The 10,849-nt window shown below is 35.3% G+C and overlaps 1 protein-coding gene across 1 annotated transcript in view; it reads right to left on the bottom strand.

Moving 5' to 3' along the window:
• The window catches only part of Tox (thymocyte selection associated high mobility group box), a 356,660-nt gene that overhangs the window by 5,691 nt on the left and 340,120 nt on the right, over positions 1–10,849 (bottom strand). The window contains exon 5 of the mRNA XM_004642364.1: positions 8,713–8,943. Within this exon, the coding sequence (XP_004642421.1) occupies positions 8,713–8,943 (231 nt within the window). The remainder of the gene's footprint in view (positions 1–8,712; positions 8,944–10,849) is intronic.

Raw genomic sequence — 10,849 nt, forward strand, 5'->3', positions numbered from 1 at the left:
CTCCGAATGCCTTCAAGGCATGACTGGCTGGCTTGTGTTGTGGGGATCGAACCACAGCAACCTGAGCCTGACTGCTTTGTTGAAGCAGCCACTTAAAGAATTGAGCTAAGGGGCAGGTCCCCTGCTCAGCATTTTCTTAAGGGTTCCAGAACTCATGGGGTTTTATAATATGACATTGAAAACAGTACATTATGCAATAAAAATTCTTGCTATTAATTCCCTTTGGGGAACCTTCTCATCTCAAAAATATTAGTATCAATTATTTTGGGGATGGTAGGGATCAGACACAAGTTCTTTGCCTTAAAACATGGCTATAAGATATATTTGCTGATTTAGTAAATGAGTATGACTAGGTAGATATGATGTTCAATAGATCTTAAGTAGGAAACAAGATCTTCTATGTACCACATAGTTTGGTGAGGCACCCAAACTATGTGATCAAAGTGGCATTAAAATTTGTATGCATCTCTGTTTTATGATATCATGTATTCCCTTTAATTTTTCCAATGAAAATGTTGTATTTTTTATTAGTTTCATTTTTATAAATAAAAGAATAGTATAGAATGGGTGGTAACTTTACCCAAAATTTTCTGGCAAGTATTTCACAGAACCATGATTTAAATCAAATCAACCTGTTGAAAAACAATCTTTGTTTTTTCAGTGGCTCTTCCTATCTTTGAGAAGTGCGTTGGAGGAGATTTCTCTCACACCTAGGTGAAGGGCCTGGTCTCACATTCAGAGCTGAAACCCCAGCATGCAGGGCAGTGTTGGATACATAGTAAGTGCTCAGGAAAGAGTAAGGCTTTATGTAGTGACTGAGATATGCTCCCAGAAATGTGTCATTCATTAAAATAGATAATATAAGGGCCTGCTAAATTCTCAGGGGATTAAAGCACCTGCAAGCAGGCACAGGGGGCCAAGGGTTCGATGCCTGGCCTGCTATGTTGGCCCCGTCCCCACGGTGCACTGAGATGGCAATTGAGACTGGGCATGGTGGCACGCGCCCATAATCCCAGCTCTTGGGAGGCTATAAACAGGCAGATCACTATGAATCCTGTTTAGTAGTGAGACCCTATATACTCTGTAGACCCTTCCCTAAAAAAATAGATAAAATATCAATCACTGTTAATCAGCTATTCTTCTTTTGAAAACCTGTAACTTATGTTATATATTACCCTTTTTCTGTCTTTGCTTTTGGTTTTCTTGCACTTGTTTTTATTCTTCAAAATAAAAGAAAATTATAAAAAAAGAATGAAAAAAGAGAAATATGTCATTATGTGGTTTGGTCATTGTGTAGATAGCATAAAATGCATTTACACAATGTAAGAAAGCTACAGTGTCTCTCATACACTGGCAGAATCAGCATTCTGCAGCATGTGACTTTTTTTTTAATGTCTAACTCAAACTAGATTTTTCCTGTTTGTGAATCAGCATTAGTATGAGTGTGAAAGATGGACTACTAAATTACATCCTGTAGGGCCAGGGAAATAGCTCAGTAGAATAAGCACTTGCCTGGCAAGCACAGAGGTCCTGAGTTCAATCCCCAGTACCACAAAAAATTAAAATAAAATAAAATAAAAATAAAATGCATCCTCTAACATAAAATGTAAGACAATGGGAACAGCTAATTTCATAGATATAAAACCCTTCCCAAACATTTTCACAGACAATACATCAATCACAACAGATGAGTGAGTACCGTGTTATAGTTATCTTGTCCCAGGATCATAGAAATTTTTATATTAGATATCTACTGTTACTGGGTCTAAGCATGGGAATCTTTACATATGCGCTTTACATTTGTTTATACCTGTGATGACATGCATTGATCACACTGATGCAACACACTTATGTGTACATATTTAAATGTTTTCTTGGATTTTTAGAGGTAAAATATGTTCACTATTTGGGTAATAATTTTAACTACTCAGTTTTAAATCTATATGAATATAATCCTTGCTTGCATGCTACAGCTTTGAAATGAACAACTGTTTTATGTATCTTTACATTTTTGAGGAAACAGCCAAGATGAACACACATGTGAATATTGCAGTACAACAGGATTTTTGTTAACCTTAAGTATTGTTGACACAAATCCAAATTTTATCATATAATATGTGGGGGAGAAACCCAGAAGCTTTTATATAGTAGGTGTTTGAGCACCAGTGAGGAGTAAATGATTTGATTCTGTGGGCTCAGAGGATTTGTCAGCTGCCTCATAAGTATAATTCTGGCTCTTCATATCCCTGCTGCTTCTAATTTAGCAGGATAGGCTCATAATTGAAGCAAATTAACTATTTACACTTGCCACTTCTACCAGGGAAGAGGACATAGCAGCAGGAAAGAATGAGTAGGAAATTACATTCTTCCCACTTGTGTCAGATCTGCCCTTATATAAACACATTAGCAGTAATTTCATGAGGCGTCAAACATACGAATAAATACAGAGAGATAAAATAATGAGGTGTTGCTATTGAGCTGAGCTGCTGTGGCTAATATTCTTGGATATGAATTATGCATCCTGAAAGAAGGCATATGTTACAGTATTCAAACAGTTTCTCTGCAAGTGATATCTGCTCATTAAGCTCTGCATCTCAAGGTGGGTCTGCTGTCTTCTTCCATGACAGGACTAGCATTCATAAAAATACTCTCTGGGATCCCATAGGCTCTGTTTTTTCTAAATACACTAAACTCTAAATAGGCTTTCCACTCCATTTTTAGCATAACAGCATGTTTATTTAGCTCTTTAGCTGCAGCTTTAAAGACATTTAATGTAATGTAAACAAGAATATTTTGTTTGTAATTTGCTAAATGTCTTACAGCTTGGCTATGTCTCCAATTAGGAACTTAAGGTTCATTTGGTAATTTACATCTGGTTCTGATTTAAGGTGACTTTCCATGGCTAGGAAGGACTCAAGAACCCTTGGTAGTTCTTTGTGTGGTGTTATACTTACTCTCTGTATTAAGCAAGATAATCTGTATTGAGAAAAGAATAGGTTATGCCAAATCCCTGTTAAGTCAAAGTGCATTGGGCATAGGGACAAACCATCATGGAGTGACCCAAATTGTTCCCAATACCATGTTTTGATAACTCTCAAAGAAACACTCAAATTTTAAAAATATTTAGTTTCATATGAAACATAAGATTCTCTCTAAATAATCTTAGTATTACATTTAGCAATACTAAATTACATTTAATTCTACTTCTAGGCTAGTTTGGCTCTTTTATTTTGTAGGGTTCAATTTGCTCTATATTATCACTGTGTATGCAAGTCCTATATAACAATGACCAGAATCTGAGAATCCAGAAATCATAGAATTAGACAGGAAATTTTAGCTGCACACTCATAAAAAGATGCTGAGGCTTGTGAACCTCCAAGGAGCCTAAATACAAAGAGGGTGATATGGTTAACTTATTATTTTTCTTTCCCTGTATGTTCTATCAGTGCAAAATAAGTAGCAAAGACCAACACCATAGTAATACTTGTGTTTTATTCACCTTTCTCCATCTGGTGCTTTTTAAACAACTTAGTATGCTTCTCAAATGGGCTCTTCATTGTCTTACTAGTCATTAGCATTTAAAGTCTCTGCTTGGAATCCCAAACACAATTCTCTTTCTATTGCAGATACAGCACCATCATCCAAAGCATTAAAATGGAGAGATCTCTGATATGTGAAGTTTGGTAGGAACGATTCATAAGCAAAGTTTTTTGTTCCTGGATGATTTTTGTAGTGCCTTTCAGCTTCCTTTTGCCTTCTCTTCTTTGAAAGATTCCTTGTGGAAACCAATGTACACATAGTTTCTCACTCACCATGGATTTTGAAAAATAAAGACCACCTCTCTGTAGTGGATTCTTATTACTGCTTATACTACATAAAATTTTTATTCCTGCCTATATTCCACAATTTGACCATGTGATAAAAACACATAGCAGCTCTATTAGTCCTGTTATCCCTAGCTGTCAAGAAAACATGCTATTATTATAATCTCACTAATAGCTGCTTTACCTTAAATATTATAATCTTCTGAGTACCCAAATGTCATTAATAATTTTGTCCATTCTTCCCAGTTTGTGTTTATATTTGTAGCTGCAGATAATTATGGGTTATTATTGCAACTGGATTTTCAAATGATCGTGGCACACTTATTTTACGAGAACTAGTTTCCCACATGGTGCCAAAAACATTACATAGCTTTGTTGTGTAACATGTGTGTTGGTCTAAAGTTTGGAAGTTTAAAAGTCAGCATCAACTCTGTTCCAGAATATTCCTTAAAAAATACATAGCAGGCTGTGTGCTCTCTAATTTAAACATTAAGTTAGAATGAAGTACGATTAATTTAACTTTTAAACATATTATAGTGTGTTGGCATAATGAGTCAACACAAAGAGAGAACAGGTGGTAATACAGCAAAATAACAATTTGGGCTCTTTTGCTGAAATCGCCTGGATGTCCAAATGTGTATTTAAGGCAGGCATGTTTGCTTTGCTGGCAATACTTACAAATGGTTAGGAACAGACTACCATATCACAGCAGTGGAGTGGCACAACCCACACAACAGATTTTCACTAGACTCTCCCTTTGCATGCCCCAGGGGTTGGACTGTAGTGTGTATGTGTGTGTGGTGTATTATACTTACTCTTTGTATTAAGCAAGATAATCTATTATGCAAAAAGAATAGGTTACACCAAATCCCTGTTAAGTCAAAGTGTATCAGGCATAGGGACAAACCATCATGAAGTGTCCCAAATTGCTCCCAATACCTTGTTTGGTAACTCTCAAAGAAACAGTGAAATTTTAAAAATATTTAGTTTCATATGAAACATAAGATTTTCTCTAAATAATCTTAGTATTAAATTTAGCAAATGCATTCTTAACATTTCCCCCTTCTACATTAAAATACAAATCCTGAAGAAAATAGGATTGGTGCAGATATATACTGCTTCATACTTACTGATTTGAAGATCTGATTTTTATGAAAATTATTCTCTTGTATCTTAAGTCAGAGACCAAGCACTTATTTTTAATATAGGTAATGTAAAGGACCTATCCTGAGTTCTGGAAAGCCTTTGCAGTCCTCTGTCTTTTAAAATAAATGGTCTTGAGTACAAGAACTAATAAGGAAAACTGGGTGATAGAGAAGTAAGGTGAGTGTATTAGTACAGGATACTGATATTTCTCAACATAAAACGATAAATAGAAGTTAAGGCAGCACAGAGGAGCCGAGGAACAACATTCTTAGTTCAGTTTCCAGGACTTAGGCAGAGTAGAAAAGCTGAATCTTCAGAAGGAAATCATGCATGCCTTTGAGGAACAAGAACGGGTACACATAATCTCTAGGGAGAGTCTTTTCTGAAAGCTTCATATAGGAAATATCTCAAAAGGGGAAAAAGCTTAGGTATGAAACCTCAGGGCACATCTAGGAATAAACAGGTGGGTTACTGGAGCTGACTGGGGTATATTCTCACATATAATGTTACAAGTATGATAGGGAGTTCTTATACTAGAGAAACTATACAATATTTACACATGTGTGTCTGGTTTATTTTACTTGTGAGTATATCTTCAAGTGGCATCCACTTCAATATAAAAACTTCAAGTTTATCATTCTTACTCGCTGAATAATACTCCATTGTGTAAAAATACCACATCTTTTTCAACCATTCCTCGGGTGATGGGCATCTTGGTTGTTTCCAAGATTTGGCTATCACAAATTGTGCTACTATGAATATAGGCACACATATATCCCTATGATATGATGTTTTCACATCCTAACTCGGTAGTGTCCCAAATTTTCTGATCAAGGAGATTATGTGGCCAAAGAGGAAAGTGAGCGATGATGTAGAGTGTGCCTAAGGAGAGTCACATGGAGATAAAACATTCTCTCAGGCTTTCATAGACAGCACATTGGCCAAGCAATGGCCATGACTCATCCACATGGCTGACACTGACAAAGGTTCTACAATCTGAGGCACAGGATCTCAGGATAAATCCTGAGGGGATTTCATTGATTTTTATCAGACCCAAAAGCTACAACTCTTGTTACATAGGTCCTGCTTTACCTTGATCTTAACCATCTAGCAGAAAAGTATAAAAACAAAATATAAGAAGTAAAGCCATGCTGTTATGTTGAGCTGTAGAGGACTCAGGTCAACAATTTCTGACATTGCCAGTGAAGTGGAAGACCCAATACTATTATGGAATACTGGACTCTTTTAGAATATTTTGCTGAGTTTACACACCTATAATATTCAAGTAACGGAACTTAACAAAAAATGGGGATATAGATGAATGTGCATTTTGTATCTGTGTATTTAAAGTGGTTAGGATAGATATATAGTTACATTCTCTTAATGAATAGACGTATTTTTTCTAATGGTGTTTGTAAATAGGATATCATGTCCGCATCTTGTACAGCAATTAACCAGTAGGAAGAGAGTATACAATGTGTTAATTATTGAAACTGTCCTACCAATTTGGTTTGAATCTGTCTCATTGCTATTTGTTTCACAATAAAATTATAGAAAAAAAACAAACAAGTATGACAGGGAGACATCAACATAACATAATCCAGAGAACAGAAACAGGAAGTGTGCACTTAATTTTTCATTCAGGAATGAGCTCCCTAGAAAAGACTGCACCACTGTACCCTAACTATCCAGAATTATTTCAGCAATTAATGGAGAACCATACCTCCAATTTGAAAGTGTTAGAGACAACAAATCTAAGAACAGAAACTAGCCCTATGGTTCTTGAACATATATATCAGATGATTTCAACTAAAATCCCATACATATTGTCAACTACCCTATCAACATTGAAATGGACATTTTAAATGAAAGCACAGAGAAAACGTTAGCATAATATTTTACATCCTGAAAAATTTTAATGTCACATGGCATGACAAGAGTAAGCTGCTGCTGTTCTAAGGAGGTGTCATGTTTGGAATCCAGAATGCACCAAAAAAACAAAACAAAACAAAACAAAACAAAACAAAACAAAACCAAAAAAAAAACCAAAAAAACAAAAAAACAAACAAACCTCATTGTGTTGAAGATTTGGTTTTCAGCTGATAAGCTATAGAAATGATTGAATCATGAGGGTTGTAGCTTCATTAAGTGGCTTAATCCATTGATGGATTCATTAGTTGAATGAAATTTTAGGAAGTGGGGCCTTCTGGGATAATATAAAATACTGGGAAGAAGCCTTTGAAGGGTCGAGCTTACCCTCAGGCTTTTACTCTCTGTCTCTCTGTCTCTGTCTCTATCTCTTTCTCTCTGTCTCAGTTTCTCTCTGTCTCTCTCTTTCTGTCTGTCTCTCTCCCCTCCCCCTCCCACTTTCCCTTTCCCTCCTACTCTCTCTTCTCCCTCTCCCTCTCCCTCTCTCCTTCCTGGGTGCCATGAGATCAGCAGTCTTCTTTTACGAAACCCTTGTACCATGATATTTATGATATTTCTGGTCTAGAAGCAACAGAGGCAAGTGATAATGATCTGAAAATGTGAGACACAATAAAAGCTTTTTTTCCTTTGTAGTCTCAAAATGCTATCTAACCCAAAATGTATTCCTTTAGGCTGGAAATCTTGAGAAAGACATAAGAAAAATATATAGCAAGTTCCATCATAGATGACATATTTAACTTATAAGAAAGGGATACTATGGCAAACTGGACAGGCAAGTTCTACAGTTTCATAGCAATTGTTTTATCACAACTACCATTAATTTATAGGATTTTTAAAGAAAAGAATTGCAAGCTAAGTCATGAGTATTAGTCACATTATTCCATTACCAGTCATGTGATCTTAGACAAATCATTCTGCATAATGGGGCTTGTTTTTCACCCTAAATATAGTTTCTAAAAGTGTCTAGAAAATAAATGATCAATGAATAGTTATTGAATAAATAAATAAAATAATTATTTTAATTTACGTGGTTCCATTTCATAACCTGTAATAGTTGGCTAACAATTTTATCCTGCGGGTACTGAATAGAAAAATGAAATCAATTTTGCAAAAATGCTTTTAGAACTATGAAGTCTACATCTGGTAGTATATTCCTGTAGTCCCAGCACTTTTTGAGACTAAGATTGAGTCTTTTTATTTCCTTAAGAGCTTCTGAGCTGCTTATGCCACTACTGAGATGTTTCACAGGGCCTTCCCTAAGCATGACCCTCAGTCACACCATGATTCTCTGCCATGAAAGAAAGAAAATTCAGACTTCTTGACCTATTTGACACAGGCTGGCAATATGCTATAAATATATATAGGAAACTGACATATGCTCGTGGTCATTGGGGAATGAACCTTAAATTTGAGATTCATTTCGCAAAGACCATTGAAGGTTTTGATGATAAAGGGATAAATGGTAAGTGCTGAAGAGAAGTGTGGATAGTTTTCAAAATACTTTTGAGACTTTTTTATTTTTCAGGCCCTATGAGAAACATTTTTATCCATAGGGAACATTAAGGAATCGTGTAATCCTGTTTGGGAAAGGAAAAAGTCCTTCCAAGATAATTATAATATGTAAATTTGAAACAAAGTGATGTATGTGCTATTTGTGGAAGAATAATAAAGGAATATAAAATTGTGCAAACATTTCTTAAATAGGTCTGTAATTTGAGGAATTTTCCTGGAGCCAAAAGAAGCCATCTCTTTTAAAGTACATACACAGTATCTAGCCATATTGATTCCCACTTTAGTTTGAACCCCTTCTTACCTGTTTTTGTTCTTCTCCTAAACCATCCCACATTGAAGCTACAATTTTAGAGACTTCGCCAAAGGTAGCATTTGGATTTTGGCCCTTGATGGCAGCCTGAGTATCACGAAAGAATAATGCATAGGCTGACACAGGCTTCTGGGGCTCATTAGGGTCTTTCTTCTTCTTCTTTTTGGGAGTTTTTGGTTTTTTCCCCATATCAGAGGCAGGCCGCTTCTCTCCACCATTGGTCTAAAATAAAAATCAAAATAAAATTATAGATGAAACAGAAAATTTTTGGCTGAGTCCTATGTCCCATTGTTGTTTTGCTTTGAGACTTTTGACACAAAGACACAACCAAACACATCCCACAAACAGACATTTGGTATTGTTGCTACTGCTGTTTTCTTAAATATAGCTTTATATGTTGGGCCAGGTATGCAGCTCAGTGTTAGAATACTTTGCTAGTATGTGTGCTAGATTTGATTCCTAGTACCACAAAATAAATAAGTAAATAAAATCATTCATGCTTTATACAGCCTTTATATTATTTTCCTAGTTCAAATCTTATAGCTTTAATAAATTTGTTGATACTTTTTATACTACCACATAATTAAATATTATCCCTTAACTTTCCTTTTTTTATTTTTCACTGTCACCAATAGTAACAAGTTTCTCTTATCATAACCCTACTAAATGAGGACTTTAATTTGTTGCCTTCTGGGGAGTTCATCCTTATCTTTCTAATCCTGATTTTAAAACCACAGAGGAAATATGCCCGATAAAAAAATGAAATAAATTTTGTTTTTCACTTAGGGCTCTGAAGTGCTGCTGGGAAGACCTAGCTGTATGCATGGTCTAGAGAATGATTTGATCTGCACATTACAATAGGTACTTTCTGCAATAATTGGAGAGTTCTATGATTTGAACTGTTCTCTTGAGTAGTCACTGGCAATAAAGCTAGTGAACATTTGAAATGTGGCTTGGGTGAATTGTAGCGTCATTCAAATTTAAATAGCAATTATAGGCCTAACAGGCACCCTTGGAGAGTAGAAGCCTAAAAACTATATTGTAAAGACTTTTAGAACAATTTTTATTCAGGTAAAATACATTCCATTTTCATCTATTCCTCTTAAGTACAAATATTTAGATAATTTAAATTGTTATTTTGATACATTTGTGAAAAAAGAATACTTAAAATCATATTAAATATGTTTAAGGCTCCTAAGTCTGAATATTACCTTTTTCTATTAGCTAGATGTGATGCTGTTTCATCTTTCTGTATGACAGTAGAGATTTTGCCCAGTAATAAATGAAAAAAAGACACAAGAAAAAGAAAAAAAAGTCACAGGACTGTCCTGCTACAATGCTGTATATGGTTAGATTTCTAAATTTCTGTGGAAAAATATGTAATTGCTTATTCATATTCTTTAAGTATTTTTCACTTTTTAAATTTTTATCTCCATATTTTGTAGGAAATGAATGTTTAACATATCAATACTTGATGGAAAATACCTGTTTCTTGTTATGCCTAAGATGTTCGATATTCAGACAGATAGTGAAGTTAAACCCAACTGCATATGTTGTAGGGTAATAATAAGCTTCTTTTCTGGAGGGTTAACAACCTGAGTTTGCAGACCAAAAATTAGACAAATAGAAGGGCTGCAAGGACAGCCAACATTTTGAGTATAGCCTTTCAAGATCAGTGAAGACTTAAGACATAGGAGAACCTATACTATAACACCATTTAACACAATTGTTTCCCAAATTTTCTAATCAAGGAGATTATGGGGCCATAGAGCAATGTAATCAATGGTGTAGAGTGTGCCTAAGGAGAGTCACATGGAGAGAAAACATGCTCTCAGGTTTTCATAGAAAGCAAATTGATCAAGAAATGACCATGACTCATCCATATGGCTGACACTGACAAAGGATCTGCAACCTGTGGTACCGGGTTTCAGGATAAATCCTGAGGGTACTTGACTGACATTATCAGATACAAAAGTTACATTTCTTGTTATATAGGTCTTGTTTTATCTTGGTCTTAACCAAGACCAAGGTTTTCTGCTGATGGTTATCCAGCAGAAAAGTATAAAAACGAGATATATAAAACAAAACCATATTAATACGCTGAGCTGTGAAAGGCTCCAGTCAACAA

The sequence above is a fragment of the Octodon degus genome, unplaced genomic scaffold (assembly GCF_000260255.1).
Source record: "Octodon degus isolate 3935 unplaced genomic scaffold, OctDeg1.0 scaffold00152, whole genome shotgun sequence".
Lineage (NCBI taxonomy): Eukaryota > Metazoa > Chordata > Mammalia > Rodentia > Octodontidae > Octodon > Octodon degus.